Below are 24,538 nucleotides of genomic sequence, written 5' to 3' on the forward strand. Positions count from 1 at the left end.
TTGTATATTCATATACATCTTTATTTCAGAGTAATGTGATATGTCAGAAAACAGGACAATAAATCAATATTGCAACAAAACAAAAAAAGATGTCTGAAAGAAACGTTTCCCCAACTTAATAACATGCAAGCAACAGCAACATGTACACAACCTTATAATACTTAATATATTATAATAAAAAAACAGCATTTAGTTAAAAGATCCAAACATCTGTTTCTCTCAGTAAGGTAAATATGCTCATGAATTACAGATGATCTCCAGATAAATCCAACAATGTGCAGCTATTTTTCCTGTTTTATGCTTTACTTTACAAGATGAGGAATAAAAACAAAAACTTAACACTTTATATTTTCCTCCTATTAAAGTGTAGAATGTTAAGTAAGTATTATATCAATAAACAAAAACAATGATATTGTATTGTATAATAAAAACAGGCTAATATGAATCCATATACACACATTGGCATCTGGCATGATGAAGTAATAACAAAAAAGTAAAACCTCACACGACTTCACTAGAATTTGAAATGAAGATTTTGCTGTTTTGTGTTTCCAATTTGGGACTGCAATACTTCAACATTAGACCACCTATGTGACTTCAGCTTACCTTAACAAGGCCCTAGTTTTAGACATAGGACCAATATGGTCAGAAACTAGATATTCGTTAAGTGGAGGGGTCAAGAGCTGTTGCATTATTTTAAAAACTCAGTGTATGAATCCAGTTAAAACAATAATAATTTAATCAAAGTCTAAATATCTTATAAATAATGGCTCATGTAAATTTAAGTGTGCCCCCGTCTAAAAACTCTGCTGTGGATTAAAAATAAACTGTAACAGAATCCTTTAGTTTGGTGCCGTGTCTGCATTTCTTCAATCAAACCACCTCTCAGACACAAATTTACATCAGCCCATGGACGGTCCACTATCATCAAATTTTCGGGGCCGATCTGTCATTTGTGACGGTGGGTCGTAGTTTCACTGTGGAAAATACATTTCCATCCCTGGAAGGATAATAAAAATAATGATAAGTTCTAGGTCATGCTACTGGCAATGGCGATATATAATAAAATACTCACCCTAAAAAAGGAGGCACGGAGTTACCATTCGGCACCTGTTGCAAAAAAATAAAACAATGACATGAAAAGTGAGCAGTGTGAATTAAATTATAAGTTTGAGAGAAAAGTAAGGACTTGAGTTTCCTTGTTGGACTGGTTTGATTAGGATGTCAACTTTAACACCTGTCTTCTATGACCTCATTATCTATGTCAGGAATCTTGATATTCTTGAAGCGCTTGCTTCCTTAACACTGACAATCTTATTGTAACTACTTCAAGTGACTACAAACTGTAAATAGTCAGGATGCAAGAAATTGTATGAGACAAAGTTTAATAAAAGTCATTAAAAATAGTAAGTGACTTGTTTATGATTAACTAATCTTTAAGCAGGCACTTACTAGTAACTGTTACTACTCATTCTCCATATACTTATCAAACTTTAATCTGAATATTGAGTTTATCAATGTCTGTAATGACCCTGATATGAACCATTCAGAAACAACATCTGCAGTTGACATCACGCAGCCTAAACTCCGCCCTTTTGGCAGGAAATTGTAGAGCACTTGAGCATTTGTATCGATAGCCGTGGAACAATAAATTCAACATGTTGTATAAGGGTTTAAAAGGGACACTCCACTTTCTTTGATAATAGGCTAATTTTCCAGCTCCCCTAGAGTTAAACACTTTTTTTACCGATTTTTACCGTTTTGAAATCCATTCAGCTGATCTCCGGGTCTGGCGCTAGCACCCCCAGCATAGCCCAGCACAATCCACTGAATCCGACTAGACCACTAGCATTGCGCTAAAAAATGACCAAAGTTTCGATATTTTATTGATATTACGCAGTGCCTGAAAATAGTCCCCTGCTATTAAAGGTTACCAAAGGGACTCTTTTCGGGCGCTGCGTAATATCATTGCGCCTGTTGCAGCCATGTTACGGCAGCAAATTCCTTTATTATTACGCCAGAATGAGAGTATAGTTCATAGCCATATCTGCCTAGAAAATCAAAAACTTTTTGTAGGTCTTAGTACACGATGTAACTGCAGAAGAGTCAAGTTTTAAAAAATATTTAAACTTTTTGGTCATTTTTGAACGCGATGCCAATGGTCCAATCAGATTCAATGAATCATGCCAAGCCATGCCAAAAGTGGTACCACCAGACCCAGAGATCGGCTGAATGGATTCCAAAACTGTTAAAATCAGGTGTTTAACTATAGGGGACCTGGAAAATGAGCCCACCCTCAAAAAAAGTGGAGTGTCCCCTTAATAGTAACAATGAAATGACATGAAAAAGTTCAAAATGTGGAAAATACTATTAAGTTTTGGTTGTACATATCTATATCTTTTGAATTAAAGTGCACAGTGAACTCTGTTGCCATGAAACTCCTGCTGGCATCATTCATTTCATATTCGCTCCCGGCTGTCCTTGCCTGCCAGTATGGTGGCATAAACAGAATGGGTCGTGTGACATCCGGACCTCTATACCAATGTAATGAGAAGTTAAAGAAAAAAAATCTCAAAAGGTCAGTCCGTTTCTAGACAAAGGAGAAATTCCAACATTATGGATATTAAATTTCTAGTCAAAATAATAATAATTTCTGAGAGAATATATTTATTACCAATAAATTATTGATAATCGCTATTGGTATCAGTTTATATTTTTTCTAAACCATGACATCAGAAAAAATATCAGTCTATAGTACTCATGTTTTCTATTTTATAAGTAAGGGATTATCTATAAGCAGCAGGTTATGCCAGAAATAAATAAGCCTCGACAGGGGCGTTGCACAAGTCAGTAACAAATCGTTTCCCCTCGTTTCCTTCTCCTGTCTTTCCTTTCTTTTTTGGTGGCCTGATTTAGCTTTCTTTGAGAAAGACAATTCAAACGTACTGCAGACATTTGTGCTCCACCAGACTCTCAAAACGTAAAAAAAGCCGCGTGCAGATGGACTAAACCATTTGGCGCATTAGCAAGGGGTGGGACGGAGAGACTTTAGATTTTTAATTATACAAAATGTAGTCAGTCAAACAGTTATTCAGCCAATACACTAACTTTACATTTTATCTGACATTCATTATGAAATTTAATTAGGAAATGAAAATATCCAGGTAAAATAAAATATATGCCAGACTTTTCAAGGGCCCTGGTAATCAGTACTGGTTTTACCCCCAGTCCGACGCCCCTGAGCCTCGACAGTGTGATCACTCCATATCAGGCCTTGCTTATTTCCCAATATCTACCAGCTGCCTGTACATTATTCCGCTTATTACACGGCTATTTACCTCATAAGTAAGGTAAGGAACATTAAATATTAATTTGAAATATTTTATTTCCAAATTTTTAACGGATGCAGACCTACTGCGTTGGAAAACCTGTTTACTTTCGGTTTTAAGATAAGAAAAGATGATCAAATGTCACAAACACACTATTTGGTTTAAAGGTGCAGTGTGTAGATTTTAGTGACATCTAGCAGTGATATTGTGAATTGCAACCAAAGGCTCTGTCCACTGTTCACCGAAATGTATAGAGAAGCTACGGTAGCCGCTACAGGACAGACATGTTGTCTAGGACAAAATACAGAACTAGTGACAAAACGCGCTCTGTAGAGCAGTTTGTCCGTTTAGGGCTACTGTAAAAAACATGGCGGCACAAAATGGCAACTTCCATGTAGGGGACCCGGGGTGTATGTAGATGAAGTTCTTTTTCAGGTAATAAACACATAACAGTTCATTATGTAAGGTCTTTATACACCCCTGATAATATAGTTATGTATATTAGATTGCATTTCTGGCATTGGATACTTCTAAAATGTACACACTTCACCTTTAATCATTTGTAAATATATTTATGTCATTAAATTCATTTTTGTGTAATATTAAACTGTACCCGTGAAAATGATTGCAGCATCCAGGTTACCATATATTTTAGTGAGCAGTTATCTTGGAATAACATGCCTTGGAATGTCAAGACTGGCCAATCAGAATCAAGCCTTTTACAGTGCAGTGTAATAATAGAAATATACATCTATATAAATGTGACAAAAAAGGGAATTTAAAGGAATTTGTAGGAATTTATCAATTAAAATGCCCAAACCAGAAACAAACGGAGAAGGCATTCGTGTAAGCATTTATGTGGAAGAAACAACATTATGGATGTGACATTTCTCCGATATGGATTTGACCATTCTGAAAGCTGCACTTTCCTAACTATGGAAAATAATAAAATAAAAATGTAACTTAAACGGAGACCTTGCACTGGTATTTAAATCATCAGTATGGTTAAAAACTTTATTTTACGGTTGACATTTGAATGAAATTGCTAATGTACTTTCTTGGTACTTTCACTGTATAAAAAGTTGTTTAATGTCATGCTCTGAGGCAGTGATATGTGGGGTCATTCCCCATTCTCCATCACGATGTCAGAACCAGGTAGGGAGCATTTTTTACATGTCTTTTAATTCATCACAATGATAGTAATGCAGAGCATTCATCTACCCCTCCTAGGCCCATTGGCAAATAACAAAGGTTACGTTACTCCGGGTCTTTTGACTCTAATGTGTATCCAGCTATTAAGATCCTGCAACCTAATGTATAACTGGACAAATACATAATACAATACATAATAGATGCATAAAAGTGCAATCAGTGCTGTGGTGTAGTAGGGAAAAGCAGAGGTTTCGTGTTCGCTCTAAAAGGGAACCTGATCTGACCAGGGAGTCCCCCTTGAAATACACGTCAATGACTTTGCCTGTTTTACCCCAAGATAAATATTCAAAAGAAGAGGCAAAGGTTTTTCGTTTTCTTGTTTCGGCTGATAAATCAGTGTTGGGGAGTAACTAAATAAACCAAAGGATTTCAATCATTGATTTTAATGAAAACTTTATCATCTTTGACATGGTCTTACTCAGTCAATATTAAAAACATGAAGGTAATATTTTCAGTTCTTTACATTATATAGGGTGAGTTTATATCGAAAACAGTAAATAAAATAAAAAAACTGTAAAAACAATCAATTTCAGCAGGTGCTTGATTAAAAAGAACCAAGTTACTCACAGAGAAGTTTAATCAAGTTTTAAAAAGTCCAACATTTCAACCTCAAAGGCTAACGTTATTGGTCAAAAACAGCAGTGTGTCGTTCTTTAACTTTAGAAACCCCTTAAAAAACTTTTTATGAAAAAAAGGTCAGTGTCTTCAACTTATGTTGCACTCAGCTTTCCCATTAGCGTCTGTGTTGTGTTTACCGGGATCTGTGGAGAGGGGGTGGAGGGCTTGATGGGTCTGTCCCTGAATGAGTCACTGTAGTCAGGCGGGGGCAGCAGCATGGGTTCCTCCACCTCCTCTTGGTGCTGTGGACCATCAACCAAAGTCAGGCTGCGCATCGGGCTCTCCACTCTGCTGAACACATATTACACAGACCACAGTCATTCACTCGATCGTTTGCTAGATTTATACACATTGCTTGTTTTAGTTGAAAAAAGCAGAATCACCTGTTTCCGATGGCTGGCTCGTTGTAAGTTCGACAATAAGATGAAGGAAACCAGCCCCGTCTGCAAATGAACACAAAACGTGTGTATCAATGTCTATTACATAAACAAAATTATTATTCTTGTTATTATCCAAAACAGTGTAGATTGAAGGATTCATTTGGATGCTGTTGCTTAGGAACGGTCACACAGTAACTTTGAACTCGGTGTGCGTCAATGCATCAAGATATTTCATTTCTCAATATAGTGCTAGCGACAATAGTTAGTTAGAGGAAATCTGCACACCCACCTCGACCTTTAAAAAGGCCGGAGCTTATTAAAATAGCCAAATAAACAAAAACAATACTGAGCTCATGTAACTGCCATGACTATTTGAAATGAGTATGGAAGACATTAAAACCAGAATCATTCTTACATTCCTGTTATTACATCCTGATATGTAATATTACAATCTCATATTTATTATATTACATTATGTTGTTGTTACATACTCTAAGCAAAGGTCCAATTGGAGTTAAAGACTGTAATGTTTGTGTGGTCCCAAACTCCCATTATTAGTTATATCAGTGAGGGCTGGTAAGGGTGCTCTGTTTGAGAGAGAAATGTTTTGAAGGTACTTCAAATAATTAATTCGTTTTTAGATAAGTTAGATAAATATATTATATAATATGATCTACTATTCTGCATTTTATACAGAGAAAATACAAAGTATTTTAACATAAAACTAAGCTTTAATCAAATGTAATTTTTTATAGTTTTACGCAAAGGTCAAACATTTAATAACTGATATGTATCCATTTATATTGATCTTACAATATAATATTTATATATTTATATTTATATATATATATATATATATATATTATCCTTTACTAACAACTGGGACTGGCATGGTAAATCTATATATAAATATATATTTATATATATATATATAAAAAATTTACTTATTCATTTGTTTTCAGCACTTTTCTTTTTCCTACTATATATTTGTCTGTTGTTTTTATTGAGTCATTTTCCCCACTTGAATATTTTTTTGTAACTAACTTTTCTGAGCTGGAAATACTGGTTCCACGTTTCAAAAGATTTACTGTATTAATTATGGAGAAATACGGTAAGGCATATTTAACATGCCACGCATATCAGAAGTGAATGTGTACGTCAGAGAGGAACATTTGTGCTGACACTGTAAACATTTACCATGTTCACACAGCAAAAGAATGACCTCCTATTTATACCACATTTCACAGTTCAGTGATGACCTCATGGATTTAAGGCACAGCTTTTTTTGTAAAGCTTCTTTGAAACAACATGAACTGTGAAAAGCACATATAAACAATACTGCTTTGATAGTTGTTTGTGATCAAACAGTTTTGGAGCATGACTGACTTAAATGGAAGGAAAAATATTGAAGTCAATGGTGCTCCAGAAATGTTTGGTTACAAACATTGCTCAAAATATCTTCCTTTGTGTTCAGCAAAACACATTTATGCAGGTTTGAAACAACTTGAGGGTGAGTTAATTATTTTTCATTTTTGAGTGAACTATCCCTTTACTGCTCAGGGTCACGTATTAATTTATTCATTATTTGCACTTTATCACATTTTAGAATAATCTAAAAATATCAAGCAAAACTATGAAATAACAAAAATGTAACTCTGTTGCATACACAAAAATTATGTAACTGAACAAATGCACAATAAATTAAAACTTGTGTTATATGTTATATTTTAGCATCTTCAAAGTAACCACCATTTGCCTAGAATTTGTACAATTCTTTCATTTCAAAAACTTTTTAAACATTTAGGGGCAGTTTCCCAGTCCCGGACTAAAATGCATGTTTAAGCTGCCTTAATTTAAAAAAAAAAAACATCTTGCACTGACATTTTAAATGGGACAAATCATGAAAATCTGACTTTTTCCATATTTAAGTGCTATAATTTGGTCCCCTGCATACAGACTAGCAGCAACCAGCAGTAGAATAGTGACACGGTCTCATTAATTTTAATAGAAGCTTGGCGACTTCCGCAAGATGAGCGTGAGTGACCATGGGGCGCGAGTCGCGCGACAGAGTTAAGAATTTTTATGCAAATTATGAGCGATTTTCGAGAGCGACTACCAATGAGAACGAAGCAGGAGTTCACGTCATCTGTCTCTCGTCAGTTACTGGAGTAGACGTTACTCATTTGTTTAATGACAACCAGATATAGAAACGCCTTTTTTGAAAAAGGCACACAGCGACAAAGTCGCTTATAATGTGAAGCCGCCTTTCAAGATCAACTGAGTAACTTAGTTTTGGTAAACCATTCTATGCAAGCATGTGAAAAAATAGAAATTTGGCTACCCTTGTGATGTCAGAAGGGGATAATAACGCCCACTAATCTGCACTATCCAACCTTGCATTTAAAAGGACACATCCAAAACCAAAAAAATATCATTTTTTGCTTAGACCTACAAAGTGGCAATTTCAACATGTTATAATAAATTATCTATATGGTTTATTGAGCTAGAACTTCGCATGTGTACTCTGGTGACACTATAGTTTTATTTGACATTTTAAAAAAGTCTTGTGAAATGTCCCCTTTAACACATATCAGTGCCATTGTTTTGTCTCAAGATGCACAACAGTATTGTTTTTGTAAGATATGTCTGTAATAACTAATTAAATGCATAATATAACTAAAACCTAGTCCTGGGTTAAAGGGATAGTTCACCCAAAAATGAAAATTCTTTCATCATTTACTCACTGTCATGTTGTTACTTTGTTCTGATAGAAACGAAGGAGGATATTTTGAGAAGTGTTTGTAGACAAGCCATTCGTGGACCCCATTCACTTCAATAGTAGGAGAAAAGAATACTGTGGAGGTGAATGGGGTCCACTAATGGTTTGGTTACAACATTTCTCAAAATATGTTCCTTTGTGTTCATCAGAACAATGAAATTTATAAAAGTTTGTAACAACATGAGAGTAAGTGAATGATGACAGAATTTTCATTTTTGGGTGAACTATCCCTTTAATCTAAACCCTGTCCCATAATCTTTTAACTTTTTAACAATCTTTTATAACTTTCCTTTTTTTTAAAGAAACTTTCCTCTGGCCTTTAACACAATATTTGTTTAATAAAAAGAAATGAATATGTTGGCACAATAAAAAAAAATTCCATGCTACTAATTTCAAACATATCGTTGTATGCCTTCAGATCATGAAAAACATTTCAGTCAAGTAACTTACTGTCCATTACGTTCTAGTTCTCCATACAGCCATCCGTCTCTCTCCTCTTGAATCAGCAATGTAATGATGTCGCCATCATCAAAGCCTAGAAGAGTCTCATTATTTCCTGCTGTGTGGGGGAAAATAGTCTGTACCCTGGTTTTCTTTACAATATCCATCCCACTGGACTCTGATGTAGACCTGGACATGCCATTTCCATCTAGGCTGTCTTGATCTGTTGATTGCCAAGAACGGCATCAGCAATTATTTTGATTAGTAATCAGAATGACAATTCAAATGACTCAAAATCTCAACTGTTAAGCAGTGATTTTATGATACAGTACCCGAGTACTGCTCGGATGAGATGGGGCTTCTGGGAACCTCCTGGTTGAACATGTTGGCCAGTGGACTTGTGTGGGCTTTGAGGGGCGGGGCTGGTGGCAGGTCCACTGAATTGTTCTAATATAAAATAAAAAACCAAACAACGTATGACATATAAACAAGGACATAAATACAACAATGTAAAAACTACTACAGTAGATTATGATTTAAAGACCAAAAGCTATCTGTGACTATATGTGTCTAAAGTCAGTATAGACCATAACGTTTTGATATCCAAAGCTTGTTTAATGTCATATGTATTTTTAAAGAATGCAGCAGGTGTATTTTTTATGAGACTGACTCCGTTTCTGCGCTCCACCATAGACGAGGACTCGGGTATTCTTGGCACTGGAGTCTGCAGGCTCTCAATCATGGTAATCACGGTGTCTGGCACCTTGGTGGCATCTGTACACTTTTCCTGCCAGCTGGGCAGTTTGTCAGTCAGTATCTTATTGGCCTTTGGGAAAGGTCACAAACAGTTTTAAGAAAACAAGGCATGCCATGAACACGCACCGTCAAGTTTTGACTATCAGCCTAAGATAATAATAATAAAGCTTAATGTAAAGCATGTTTCTTAATTCTAGCCCTCATTGTCCCCCAAAGGTGTCCCTTTTAAAAACACTTGATTCAGTGTGTTAATGAGTGAGACACCTACAACGCTGCGCTTGTTCGTCTTCATTGGCGTCACGCAGACAGATCAGCACATAGCATCACAGCACCGTAGGAGCAACTAGAGAGTGAAGTACTCGGTATGCTCTCAAATTGCACCTGTGGCACTGTGATGTCACACGCCGATCGTTCTGCACAGCAATACATGAAGCTGAACAAGCCTTTTATGAGAGAGGCCTAATGAGTTAAATCAGGTGTTTTATATAGGGAGACTACACTCACCTAAAGGATTATTAGGAACACCATACTAATACTGTGTTTGACCCCCTTTCGCCTTCAGAACTGCCTTAATTCTACGTGGCATTGATTCAACAAGGTGCTGAAAGCATTCTTTAAAAATGTTGGCCCATATTGATAGGAGAGCATCTTGCAATTGATGGAGATTTGTGGGATGCACATCCAGGGCACAAAGCTCCTGTTCAACCACATCCCAAAGATGCTCCATTGGGTTGAGATCTGGTGACTGTGGGGGCCATTTTAGTACAGTGAACTCATTGTCATGTACAAGAAACCAATTTGAAATGATTCAAGCTTTGTGACAGGTTGCATTATCCTGCTGGAAGTAGCCATCAGAGGATGGGTACATGGTGGTCATAAAGAGATGGACATGGTCAGAAACAATGCTCAGGTAGGCCGTGGCATTAAAACAATGCCCAATTATCACTAAGGGACCTAAAGTGTGCCAAGAAAACATCCCCACACCATTACACCACCACCACCAGCCTGCACAGTAGTAACAAGGCATGATTGATCCATGTTCTCATTCAGAATACGCCAAATTTTGACTCTACCATCTTAATGTCTCAACAGAAATCGAGACTCATCAGACCATGAAACATTTTTCCAGTTTTAAACTGTCAAATTTTGGTGAGCTCATGCAAATTGTAGCCCCTTTTCCTATTTGTAGTGGAGATGAGTGGTACCCGGTGGGGTCGTCTGCTGTTATAGCCCATCCACCTCAAAGTTGTGCGTGTTGTGGCTTCACAAATGCTTTGCTGCATACCTCGGTTGTAACGAGTGGTTATTTCAGTCAAAGTTGCTCTTCTATAAGCTGGAATCAGTCGGCCCATTATCCTCTGAACTCTTGGATCAACAAGTCATTTTTGCCCACAGGACTGCTTCATACTGGATGTTTTTCCCTTTTCACACCATTCTTTGTAAACCCTAGAAATGGTTGTGCATGAAAATCCCAGTAACTGAGCAGATTATGAAATACTCAGACCGGCCCGTCAGGCACCCCCAACAACCATGCCACGCTCAAAATTGCTTAAATCGCCTTTCTTTCCCATTCTGACATTCAGTTTGGAGTTCAGGAGATTGTCTTGACCAGGACCACACCCCTAAATGCATTGAAGCAACCGCCATGTGATTGCTTAATTAGATAATTGCATTAATGACAAATTGAACAGGTGTTCCTAATAATCCTTTAGGTGAGTGTATATCTAAAACTTTTGGAATTTGTGACCCAGTCTGTGAAAACCCAACTAAAGTCTTTTTTGTGATCTATAGTTTTCTACACAAAATCCTCCTACACAATGTAAAGAACATTCTGTGTAAATATAACCTTGATATATTTAATATTGGCTGAGTAAGGTCATGTCAGAGACATTGTTGCTCCTAATCTTATCATCATTACATTATCAGACAGTGGGACAAACATACCTTACAAAAAACTATACCCGTGTGTGCATATTGAGACAAAACAATGGCACTGGTATATGTTAAGATATGTTAGTGCAAGATATTTTTAAATTAAGGCAGCTCAAACATGCATTTTAGTATGGGACTAGGATAAGCTCTGTCCGGGAAACCGCCCCTTTAAGATGGATTTCACAGATAGGTCACAAATATCAAGTATACTTCAGATGCCAGATGCTTCCCAGATTTTAAATTTCTGTAAGCTTATCATTGGTCATCATTATTAGGGAAAAAACAGACAAATTTAGGCAAACATTTACTGAAGCACAGCATGATTTTCAGCTGGTCACCTTGTCGTGAAAGGCTGCTAGCTGATAGGTAAGGGCACAATGTTTGTCCACTACGAAACAGAACCTCCTCTTCTCCTCCAGCAAGGCTTCTCTACATCCCTCTGCAATAAACCTCTGCATGTCTGTTTGTCGGGATGTGATGGACTCCAGACACTGAAAACCCATAACAACCAGAAGATATTGTTGAATCAAATGATGGTTACAGATAATGTCCAACTTTGTTTCAACAACAACGAGTATCAACATATTCAAAGAAATAGCTAAATATGAAAATGTACACATTCTCATACCATCACAGATGTATATGACTTCTTTCTTCAGTTAAACACAAATAATATTTTTTTAATTAAAATATCATCATGTCATCTTTTTATACTATCTAACTTGCTAGCCTGCTACCAATGTAATCCCGATCCCACCCTCAATTCAAATCGCCATCCAAACACATTAACACGCACAAACTAGAAGCCTACTTCGTCATGTCTCATTCATCACCAGTAAGAAAACTTTGCAGTACAAAGTGAATAACATTAGTACCATAACAAACATAAACAACTGTTTTAAATCAGAATCAGACACGGCGAGTTTTTGCTTGTGTAGATATAGTACTTTGCTTGTTAATTTAAAAACATTTCATTTGTCCAATCATTGCATTCGGTCCGAACGCAATGATTGCTTGGACATTTTTCGTTCCTACGCCTTTCGCAGATGACACATTTGTGACCACGGACCACAAAAGCGTAAGGATACATTTTTTGAAACTGAGATTTATAGACGGTTTCATCGGAAGCACGTGATACACGTCTGAATCCAAACTTAATTTCCGGTTTTCGTTTTTTTAATGGTCTGACTAGTTGCTAAACTGATCTATTGAACAAATGCCTCGTCGAAAATAACAAATGTTTTGGTTTCCTAGGTAATCTATGTGTTGTTTTTCTGCTTGTTATATAAATAAACTATGTTTAAAGTACTTTGTTGTTATTTATTATTAGCGGAGTTACCGGAAGTTATGTGCGGACAGCGACAGCGGCTTGTTTATGTTGTTACTGCTGAAACCGTCTATACATCACCTGGAAGCTGATAGGACAGGACAATATTTGGCCAAGATATAATGATTTGAAAATCTAGAACTTGACAGTGCAAAAAATCTTAATGTTACAAATTGCATTTAAAGGTCCAAGTCTAATGAAGTCTGTATACAGCAATGCATATTAATGAAAAGTTTGTTTTAGTGCTCTCCGCTGGCTAACCATTATAATGACTGAATAATACTTGTTGATTGAAAGGGGGAAGTTGTAAGCTTATACATAAACCAAATTTGAATGGGAAATCCCCAAGGAACGGGGAGCAAAGCAAAGTTTGTAGGGGAGTTTCTGATTAATTTTGATCATGATTTTGCTGCATCCACTCACAAAAATAAAGTTTTGTAATGTTTATGGTTGGAAATTTACAAAATATCTTAATGGAACATGATCTACAAACGTAGATAGTAATATAATATACTAATGATTTTTGGCATAAAAGAAAAATCTATCATTTTACCCATGCAATGTATTTTTTGCTTTTATTTTGCAAATATACCTGTGCGACTTGCGACTGGTTTTGCTATCAAGATGTGAAGAGACTTTTAATATATGTCTTCTGTAGTGAAACGATACGTTTGGAAAAGAAAACACCGTTTTGAGATTACTTAGTGATTGATTTGCCACGTATTTGTGATTCATTTGTGCATTTCGTCACAAGAGACATTAAAACCAATAAGATTTAGATGTGTAACCATATTTGAACTTACTGCACTGATCTGTATGTTGACAAGGATGTGTGATGTATTGATCACTAAATACGTTTAAAATAAATAATAAAACATGACAGCTTCTTTTCGTGTTCAACTAAAGAAAGAAAGTCATATACATCTGGGATGGCACACGGGTGAATAAATCATGAATCTTTATATTTGGATAAACTGTTCATTAAAATGTCCCAAGCAAAGCAACTTTACAGAGAGAGAGAGAGAGAGAGAGAGAGAGAGAGAGAGAGAGAGAGAGAGAGAGAGAGAGAGAGAGAGAGAGAGTGAGAGTGAGAGAAACAGAGAAAGAGACCACTGCACTGTAAAAAAAAACGTTTTTTATAGGTAATATTCTGTATTAAATGCTTTTGTTTTACAGATATTTTCTGTTATTTAAAGATTTACCATTAAAATGACAGTATTTCCTTGTAATTAACAATCACATCAAAATTATGTTTTTTTAAAGACAATTCATACTATTTTTACAGATCAAAAATGTATTTCCACAGACATTTGCCGTTAATTTTTACAGACATTTGCCGTTAATTTTCAGACATTTGCCGTTAATTTCCACAGACATTTGCCATTAATTTCCACAGACATTTGCCGTTAATTTTTACAGACATTTGCCGTTAATTTTTACAGACATTTGTCGTTAATTTTTACAGACATTTGCCGTTAATTTCCACAGACATTTGCCATTAATTTTCACAGAAATTTGCCGTTCATTTTTACAGATTAAAAAATTATTTTTACAGAAAATTTCTTTAAATGTTTTATTGATTATTTTTCTGTAGAAATGTAAGTAAAATTACATAAATCAGTAAATTTATAGTGTTTTAAATGTATCCCCCTTCAGCATTGAAACTTTTAGGGTTTTGCTCTTGCTGCAAAGTAAGACCACATCTACTGTTAACTCATATTCCACCTCAATCTCTAACTGGTGAACGTTGTTCAGCAATACTACAACATGACTTCATCAAATCCACTTCTTTTGTTTTGTGCTGCTTGTAGCATGCTTTATCCAGCAGAAGTGTAAAATGACACCAGAAGCATTGTGATCTGTGATCTTCCGTACAGGATACCTCTTCCTATTATAGCTCTGTGCTTAAGTTGTCATAGTGACTATGAACGTTGCTTGTTTCCTTGGAGTTCTTTTTTTTCTTTTGTCAGAATCACTTTTCATTTGTACTTCAGATCTTGCATAGATAAGAAGTTATAGTTATATACACCTATAGTTTTATCTCACAGTGATTTAAAGATAGCAGTGCATTTTAAATAGTTTGTTATACATGCTATCGGCTGGCATGCTTTTAGAGGTGGTGAAAGACAGAAATTACGCTTTATGATGAGCAATAAAGCGGCACCATTTGAATGACGCTAAAATGAGTGTATATTGGGCAACACTAAAACAAGTAACGTAACCTCAAACATATACTTTCGGGTTTGAAAAACAAGTTTTTATACAAGCTTCACTAGCCCAACCTAGAATAAGAATTTTGAGCGTGCTGTTTTGTTTACAATAGTACAAATTTAATGAACACTTCGTAAGACTATTTGATCATTTCCCAATCATTTTACTAAGTAATTCGACTGAAAGCACAAGATTGTTATACGATTATATTTTTTGATTCTGCTTTGTTAATGGCGCTGGCTCATTTTAAATTCCCCTATATATTTGTGTCAAACCAGGACTGAAATACATTCATAAGCAAAGATAAACAGATTTCCATTGCTAATTGTTTAAAGAAACAATGCACCTTTCAAAGAAGGAACACAATGGTGACCGATAAGCTACAAACTGGTATTAAAAAGTAAAGCCCTCCGAAACTCAACTGAAGTATTTGTGCACTAAAATAACAAAAAAAGATTAAGTTAAAGTGCATATACTGTCAGAAAATGTATACATATCTATACATAATGGGACATTTTAATGGGTAATGCCAACATGACAACTGTAAAAGTGTATTTTTATTATTTAAAAACTTCCCGTTTATAATGTTGGAATAAATAATAAAATATTATTGTAAATTGGCTTCCAAATGTATTTATTTATTTATTTTATTAACACACCAACATTGTCTCAACCAATAGCATAATGCGTAAAAATTCAAGATGCCCTTACCTCGTTTTCTTTGACACCATACTTGGATGAATGCTTTGCTTGACTTTTTCTGCGCAGTTTCTTCAGGTCAGCCTGTGATTTTTCTATAGAGTCTTGCCTAATTTTGTGTTCTGACTGGTAATGTTTATAAGTGGCCTAAAAGGATTGTAAAATTAAAGGTTAAAAAATCTTCCAGCTCAAACAGGTGCAATCAAATTACAAAAAAGCGTCAATACCATACACTACTTACATTCATGTATTTGATGTCCATATCCGTTTTCTTTTCCAGTTCGGAGATTAACTCCCTGTGGAACTTCTTAAACTGTTGAGAAAATCAAAATAAAGAAAAGTTCAAACTATGGACGATTCATTTCAATTTCGATTCAAATGTATTTCTATAGTACTTTTCATTGTGGCAAAGCAGCTTTACCAATAAATGCGAGCACAGGCAGTAGACATATTTATAAAATACATAGAATACATGGTATTATTGCTATTTTTTCATAAGATATACGGTCTAAATTATAAAAATAATTGCCTACGATAACTATAAAAATAGGAGAATAGCAGCATCCATACTAAAGAACATACAGAGGAATGATATGTTTGGGTTTACTATTTCAGCGCGATGAAGCATTGGCAGCCAATGAAAATCTGTTTTAATTTAAAGTGCTTTCACATCTGCAATGTAAAACTGTAGCCCATGAGCTCCATAAACATCATGTTATCGTCCACTGGTGGATAAAATCAATAACCTGATCGATAACGTGATATTACACTATGATAAATTCCACTACCGAGGTATTGTGACAATGTAGAGATACTGAACAAAACTGAAATACTGCTTTATTATCTTTTGGGGGTTAACATTCATAACACATTCTGTGAAAGAGAATACCAAAGATTTTTTGATAAAAAGGAGAAATTCTCTTAAAGGAATGAGAACTGAGGGTCAGCACTATATACGGTCACATACCAAAGATAAACTCACTTCAAAGTAAAGAACACATACTTTTGTTTCCTAAGGCAACAGACAACATTGCCATGTATTATAAAGTAAGCATATCATTTATTCAATGCTAAAACCATGTACATGAATTAAAAAATGAGGAATAGAAATAAGAGAGATAAAGAGACAGGGAAGAATGTTGGGTATCAACATGAACACAGACTAACTTGAGGGCCGTGTACTTACAAATTCCTCTAATTCCTGCTGGACCTTCTTATGCACTTCTGAAATCTCAACCAGAACCACACCTGGAAGTGAAACATGCATACTACCTTAGTGCTGTGTTGTAACTATTTCTAGAGATGTTTCTACCTCAAGTTGAATAAACACTTCAAGACTGACTTCAAACATTTCTAGGCAACACTGAAAAAAAATGATTTTGACCCCAATTAAATTTAACATAATTAAAATTTGCTCATCACAATATCGTTTTTGTTTTTTGGTTGAAAAAATATTAAGTGGTTTCTAGGTATTTCTAACCAATGTGAAATTAACTCATTTAAGTTTGGAATACATAAATCATTTAAGTATTAAAACAATATTGCTAAAACTGGGTGGGGATTTCCAGTTCCCAGCCTGCTTTGCATGAAACTTAAGAGTAAATCAGGGTTCCCACACCTTGGTTACCTTCAAATTCAAGGACCTTTCAAGGACTTACCAATACCCTCAAATTAATGTGGGGACGCATTTTAAGTGAGAGCAAGGTTACATTGTGTTACCTTGTAAGATAATTTGTTACAGTTTTCATGTGTCAAACACAACTATGCCATAAAGCATTTTGATACAGATCAAAATTAGCATTTAGAAGATATAAACATTCAAAATTCACAGTTTAGCATGTGTGCTCAAAGTCAATTTTTATGACGTCACACTACAGAGGGGAAAATATGGATTTTTTTCCAGAAAAATTCTTGCACAAAATATATTCAAGCACTTTCAATGGCCTGTATCCATTTATGTTTATTTTTAAAAACTTTTCAGGGCCTTGAATTAATTTACCCAGATTCACAAACTTTTAAGGATTTCAAGGACCCTAAAAAAGGGTTCTTTTATGCATTTTTAATTAATGTAAGAAAAGAGGGGGGACGAGTAGAGCATTTGCTTAGGATAAAAACAATCTCATTGACACGTATCAGTTATTTAGTGTTGTTTTAATCAGTAAGCATTACACTGTAAGTGTAAATGCCTTGATTTGAAAGCATTTACTTTGGAAACGTTTATGCCATAATCAGCTTTTGTTTCAGTTCAGTGTTTGTTATGGTTAGCTTGTGAATGTGTGCTGTTGCTGTATAATAACTTTGTATTTATATATTAAGTAGAACTATGATTAGATAATAATAGCATTGGTGAATTTAACTCATCTTTACTCAGATCAACTCAATTTAATTGCGTTAAGGTAACTAAAAAAATAAATACATATATCTAAATTTAGATCATTTAAATTTAAAATCAGCAAGTCATTTAAACTTTTTAGACTAGTGAAGAGTTGGTATAAATGAAAAAAAAGTGAAATGGGCTTAAGTTAATAAAACTTTTTTTTATAATTTATAGCAACTTCTACATAGTTCAAATTACTTATTAATTCAAGTTGTTTTAACTTAAACTTTTAAGTGCAACAAGGAATTTTTACAGCATATGAAAATGTAGCATTTAGCCATTTAAAACAAAGCCATCGAAACTTGTCTGATAAAGATTGCCATGATTCTTTTTAATGTAGAAATTCATACTGAATACTTTTAAGACACCAAAATAAAAATGAAATTGTGTGATTTTGTGTTTTCTACATATGAAGAGTTTCGTTGCAAAACGAGATAAATCCATTTTTTTACATTTTTGTCAAAACATGTTTATTATTATGTTATCATGTTATTATTTTGTTTTATGGTGCTACTTAGCTGTATTTTTTAAGTTATGCAGGTTTAAATCAAAACAAACCAACTGCAGTTGCATAGAAATTAATTGGAATGCACAACCAAAAAACAAGATTTCTGAACAATTAAAAAAACGGTGGTTATCTCGTTTTGCAACGAAACTCTTCATATTGTCATCCTACATAATGTAAAAAACAATCTGTGTAAATATAACTTTATATCTTATATTGACTGCTATCTTTAAAATACTGACTGAGTAACGTCATGTCAAAAACTGAAATCAATCTTTGATGCTTCTAATCTCAGAATCAGAATTTTGTGACAGGTGCAGCCCACTTCACAATATCAAGTTAACATACAGCTAAAAAGTCTATTGTTATAAAGACAATATGATCAGTTGAGTGTCATTTCAGCTTATCAAATCTCCATTAGCTCTGTTTGCAGTAAGGTTTGTTTTCACAAGCAGGGAAGAGTAAAGGCAAGATATGAATTATGGGTGAAGCTTGTATGGCAGTTTTAATAACATTATTAACATGAAAAGGTCAGCAGAGTGCATGGGTAAATGCTGTCTTTGTACTGAGAGTGCCAACACAAAACCCCTGTGTGTTTTCACATAAGGGAGCACAACCATTCAAAGGTTACAGGACAGTCTCAATGGATTACCATTTGTGCCCTCAAAAACTCAAAATGTAATACTTAGTCATTACCTTTTCAATCCAGGCTATATAAAATATGTATAATCTTTTATTAAAATAAGAACTTCCTCTGACTTTATATTTTCGATCCATGGGGCAGATTTTATTCATTACTATCATCAAGATAAAATATGTAATAGTGATTAAAACACTATCAAGACAAAATATATAATAGTGACTAAAATACTTCAAGATGCATGTCAATAAGCATGAGCGATTGTCATATGACATTAAAGTACAATGAGTTTAGATTGCACAGTAATTTCACACGTCAATCTGTCATGAAATTAAGAGAAAAGGACCCTATGGTTCGGAACCACAGCATTTTTGTCATTAAGAGAAATCATCTTGTCTCAGTTACAACTTTGACAGGTAAATGATAAAGAATGACCTCCCCCCCATTTGTATTTATTGCATTGCATATTGCATCTTCAAGGACGACAGCACACATGCTATTTATGACTGGATGTACCTTTGTATACTTTACGGTAAACTTTGCTCTCTTACTAACTTTGTCCTGTCTGTGTGGCTCTCATTAAAAAACTGTGAAGACCTATGTGCTATGTAAACAACACGCTTACGCAGTTTTGATGCCATAAATTCCTTTGACAAGAAAGGAGGTGCACTAGACATGAAAAGTGACTTATTACAAGTTACACTACACACAAAACTGAAATTGTGCTGTGCATCAGATGATCCCCTTCAAGTGCACCAAGTGCTTTTATTTGGACGACTTTAAAATGAAAAGTAAAACTATTGTTTTTTTAGACACCTTCATATGCATTTAAAGAAAACACCTGCAGGTAAACATTGCAATGACAGATGGATCAGGAGCATTTTTTGCATGTTTGTTGTTCTCATGCCAAAGTGCTTTCCTAAGTGCAGTTTAGATCATAATGACTAATAGAAAAAAATACATATTGCAACAACGAATGACAAAGAAAAATGTCTAAACAACTATTTAATGTATTAATGCTTGAGAATAATAGTAAAATTGTCTACCAATGGCAACCCACATCCTGCAAAATGCATCTGGCTATATCATTGATTGTATCTGTAAAAACAAACCAGTTTTATCCAAACTGCACTTTTATCGCTTGAACTGTTTATCAGCTTTAAAAAAAAAAAACTTTCCACAAAAATGGCAACAGGTAATTCACATCAAGCACCTAAACCAAACAGTCTCCAAGATGTTAGAAATTCAGCATGCTCCTAATAGTAACCTTATGTCTGATACAAATTCAAGTAGGCGACTAATCATACATTGCCATTTAGTACTTGTTTCTGTTCAAGGAACAAAAGTATTTTTTATTTGAATGTTCTTCAGCTTAATTTTAGAAGAATGTGTCATCGGGGGAAAAGGGTGGGGACCAGACCGAGCACTTCTCGCATTCCAGTCATACACGAATGTTTAGACTCCCCAGAGAAATCACTATGTTTAAGAACTAAAAGTTAAGAGTTAGTTGGAAAAGTTACAATAAGAACCAATTTGACGTGCCCCAGACATTTTTACTATAACAGAGGAGTCATGTAGCCTTTATTTAGTTAGTTAGGCTACTATCAAGTTTACATTCTATTTAGTCATTATCATACTTTTACGTTAGCCTATTCTGGACACTGACAATGCTTATTTTATCAAGCCAAAGTGTCAAAAGCAATCAAAACCATACAGAACAAGCTACCATAATAACTTTGCTTGCTCCAGTAAACACTAAACTATTTACAACTAGATTATATTGATATGATGCATGGTCATATATAGCCTTCTGTTTGACAGTCATCATTATAACAATAAATTGGGAGTTTCGGGATAATAAAGCTTAAGCTGAGGACTTATTTTGTTCTTATGTAACATTTGAGCCATGCAAATGATTTAAAGGTCTTGAAGGGGTTCAAAATGCGAGAACTTAGTGGACAAAATCTGTCAGCAGAACTGTTTGCTTTGTGTGTTTGCTGCCAGTCTGTGCAAAACATGTGAGAGAATTCACACTGTCTGGTGGTCATACACTGTCTAGACAGGTTTCCCAGATCAGTAAAAATCATATCAGCCAACTACTGTTTTTCCACAAACATCAAAGATTATTTGAAAATATGCAGCTTTATACGCACTTTTTAATACACCATTAAAGGGACACTCCACATTTTTTGAATATTTTTCAAATTTTCTGTCGGTCTTAGTACACAATGTAACTATAGAAAAGTCAAGTTTTAAATAGGAAACTTATAAAAACTCTTTGGTTATTTTTGAGCGCGATGCTAATGGTCTAATCAGATTCAATGGATTATGCTGAGCTATGCTAAAAGTAGTACCGCCAGACCCAGAGATCAGCTGAATGGATTCCAAAATGGTAAAAATCAAATGTTTAACCCCTTTAACACACCATTTTTATCATTTTCTTTTCCAAACCAGTGACCATAAAAGATAGACTAATAGTAGATAGCAATTTATAAATCACAGCACATCTGTCATAGTATTCCGATAGTACAATAAGCAAACCTGCCGGTGATACATCACAAAACTAGAGTTTATCCAGTCTTTGGATTCAAAATAGACTCCCAATATTCCAAGGCATGGAAATGACTCATCTAGTAGGAAATGCCCCTCTAGAGCCATAATGATAAGGGCCAGATTGTAAAGGACCTCTGGTCCACAGTTATAGTTATACTCACCCAGCTCCCTTGAAACTGGTGATACTGCAGCACTTTCCCCAATCTTTGAGACTGCATCAAAATATGCCTTTCCAGCCAAGTTCATTGCTGTAAAACACAAATAACTTGCATTGATTAATAGGAACTAGAGGTATTGTCTTCATTTAATCTCTTATCTCATGTTATCACAGCAGTTTTTCAATCGACTGTGTGTTTTGCACACAGCAACTTCACACAAAAAGCAGGGTGGTGGTGATGGTGCAAAAAGTAATGTAGCTCAACTGGTACAGCACTCCGTTAGCAACTCAAAATGTTGCGGGTTTGATTTCCAGGAAACACGCATGTCTTCGACACTAAATGCACTGTTAAAGCACCTGCCAAATGCATTCATGTAAATGTAATGTGATGTGATTACCTGACACTGACTTCTCATAACTCTTCCCCAGGTTGACCAGATTCCGTAGCCCTGGATTGAACTGCTCCACTACATTCTGGAAAAGCAGGAAACGCAGCTTGTGTTACAGTTTTCGGTGGAAAGCAGGTTATTATGGTTGAATGAAACTGAAATAACTTTGTGTTCCATGTATTTTGTCATTTGTATTTTCTGTAAAGTTGCTCGGCAAGAATGCAGAAATCTAAAAAGTTCTTTAGTTATAAATTTGTAAGCTTACACTTTGAGTAATGGATATGAACATGCTTCTCCATTATGTTAATTATCACATTTCAAATTTTCTGTATTTATACATTTGAATTGAACATCGTGACACAGGTAACCTATACTTTCCCCGGAATTTTTATTTCACTTATTTTCTACGTTGTTTCGGTTTACGAAGACCGCTCAACCATGTTATTGGTTTAGAAATATCATAAACTGATATTTACTACACTTTTATTTATTTACATTCTACTGCAGCTGTTTAATCATTTACTACTTATATTTCTTATTCAATTGCCTTATGAGATCAAGGTCCATCTAAAGTCAATCTTGGGCCCTGGGGCTCTCCATTGAAATGCCCGACAATGTAAATCTGGGCAGCTCCTCTGTTAATTCCCCAGGCACACACCCTTGGCAAAACAATGAACAAGTCAGGTATGCAATAACAGAAACACTGCAGCACAAACAGGTTTCCAACCCAGAAACCCAACAGGAAGAACTTTAATATAAATCCATGTTTCTGTTTGAACATTTTGAAAATTTCTAACAAAAGTGCATTTCTTTATTGGACACATAGGGCATAAAACTATCGCAAATGCTGATTTGGAAGTGCCTGTTTAGACTCGTACTTGTGGTACTTACGAGTCAATCTGTGTGCCAAGAGCCGCATAAAGTACAACATACCTAAACATTGTAAAGCGAGTTGTACCTTATAAGTGCTTTCGGTGAGTTTGTTTACGTCCTCCGGTGCTCGAGACATTTTGGCAGGTGGTCCTCAAAAGTCCTCAGTAAGAATGTGTTTGTATCAGGTTGCTAGTACAAATGCTGTGTTGTCGTTCCACCTGTTAAAAGCGTGTGAACGTGGGCAGAGAACAGAGCGCACAAGCGCGCTCTCGGACGACACGACACCGCACTGATGCGCTGAAGGAAGATGAAACCTTCTGAGCAACCGATCAGGCCACGCGTGGGAAAGGTGGGATCTGTGACGTCACCGACTTGCCCTTTCCCATTCAGCACATGTTTGTATTTATATTTCATTTGGCAGCTAAACGAATTTTATAGTAAGATTTCTTTATGAAGCGTTTAAATAATTTGTATGACGATCTTTTACCAGATTTTTATGGGTTTTCCTAACTATTTTGATAAGTGATTATTGTTTATTGATTTTAATGTGACTGGCAATTTTAGATTTAACCAAAAAAATAAATAAATTCTATACATAAATATTGGACAGGATACTTTTGTTACGGGGTAACTGTGATTGTTTAACTGATCATAGACAGTGATAAACAGCATATATTACGAGAAAACGAAACTAAGAAGATAGCCTAATACTGAACAACAATAATATAATATTTTGGGAGGGCGAAATCAATTTGAAATGGCACGTGTATATCGAATTGTATGGTATATCAAATCAATCAGCTGCGACAGAAACTGCGTAACTCTTACTTTCCAATTTACAGCGCCACTCTGTGGCCATTTTAGATGCTTGCGTTATATACTAGAAATAAAGAAATGTATATTATAAAATGTATAGTATACAACATGCAGTGACTTTTGCGATTACAATGTATTGAAGTTGGTAGCTTTGGATAAAAGCGTCTGGGAAATGCATAAATAATTGTAATACTACAACTTAGCTTCTTACGTATGAGTGTGCTTGTGAATTAGTTACGTTTCTGCATGAATTATATTCTCTAGCAACACAATAAACCTCATTTATAAGACAAGAATTCACGTGGATAAGATTTCAAGCTTTTACCAAAAAGTGTGAAGACATGAGTGACTCTGACTGTAAGTCACAAGCCATTGCATTGCCTATACTCATTTGTGATAAGTCTGGTAAAATACTGGTAAATATACTGTATAGCTTACACTTTAAGTAATGGATATGAACATGTTTCTACATTACAGGTAATCATGTTAATTTTTTAATTCTGTATTTGTACTGAATGTGTATTGCAATCATCTGTACATTAAT

At 35.1% G+C, this 24,538-nt stretch overlaps 2 protein-coding genes across 11 annotated transcripts in view; one reads left to right on the top strand and one right to left on the bottom strand.

Annotated features, from left to right (window-relative positions):
- Positions 1 to 23,476, bottom strand: baiap2l1a (BAR/IMD domain containing adaptor protein 2 like 1a). 2 transcript variants are annotated; one of them, XM_055175467.2, is made up of 14 exons: positions 23,264 to 23,476; positions 22,315 to 22,390; positions 21,921 to 22,007; positions 16,871 to 16,932; positions 15,926 to 15,997; positions 15,697 to 15,831; positions 11,786 to 11,938; positions 9,430 to 9,585; positions 9,092 to 9,206; positions 8,769 to 8,982; positions 5,543 to 5,602; positions 5,297 to 5,447; positions 1,076 to 1,110; positions 1 to 1,000 (listed from the first exon to the last, which is right to left on the bottom strand). In XM_055175467.2, exons 1-14 carry the CDS (start codon positions 23,312 to 23,314, stop codon positions 928 to 930), a joined length of 1,440 nt encoding a protein of 479 aa, XP_055031442.1. In that variant the 5' UTR covers positions 23,315 to 23,476; the 3' UTR covers positions 1 to 927. The 2 variants fall into 2 exon arrangements, with proteins under 2 accessions (XP_055031442.1, XP_055031441.1); XM_055175466.2 differs by having other exon boundaries at positions 5,297 to 5,450.
- The window catches only part of tmem130 (transmembrane protein 130), a 6,253-nt gene continuing 4,074 nt past the window's right edge, over positions 22,360 to 24,538 (top strand). For 2 of the 9 annotated variants that reach the window (XM_055175473.2, XM_055175474.2), the window contains exon 1: positions 23,390 to 23,527. Coding sequence is in view for 5 of the 9 variants with exons in the window: in XM_055175472.2 (XP_055031447.2) it covers positions 24,443 to 24,471 (29 nt within the window). In the remaining 4 variants the exon portion in view is untranslated. Of the gene's footprint in view, positions 22,441 to 23,389; positions 23,574 to 23,768; positions 24,472 to 24,538 lie in introns of those variants that run through there. The other 7 variants (XM_055175470.2, XM_055175471.2, XM_073866822.1 and 4 more) reach the window with 6 other exon arrangements.

This window comes from Misgurnus anguillicaudatus, chromosome 4 (genome assembly GCF_027580225.2).
Source record: "Misgurnus anguillicaudatus chromosome 4, ASM2758022v2, whole genome shotgun sequence".
NCBI lineage: Eukaryota > Metazoa > Chordata > Actinopteri > Cypriniformes > Cobitidae > Misgurnus > Misgurnus anguillicaudatus.

Bases quoted from the DNA above. Each gene is read 5' to 3' on its own strand.
- baiap2l1a (XM_055175466.2), bottom strand. From the start codon at position 23,314: ATGTCTCGAGCACCGGAGGACGTAAACAAACTCACCGAAAGCACTTAT. The intron at 9,207-9,429 runs GTCAGTCTCATA...ATTTTATATTAG, and splicing joins TGGTGGAGCGCAGAAACGGA to AACAATTCAGTGGACCTGCC. The intron at 5,451-5,542 runs GTGATTCTGCTT...ATATGTGTTCAG, and splicing joins GAGCCAGCCATCGGAAACAG to CAGAGTGGAGAGCCCGATGC.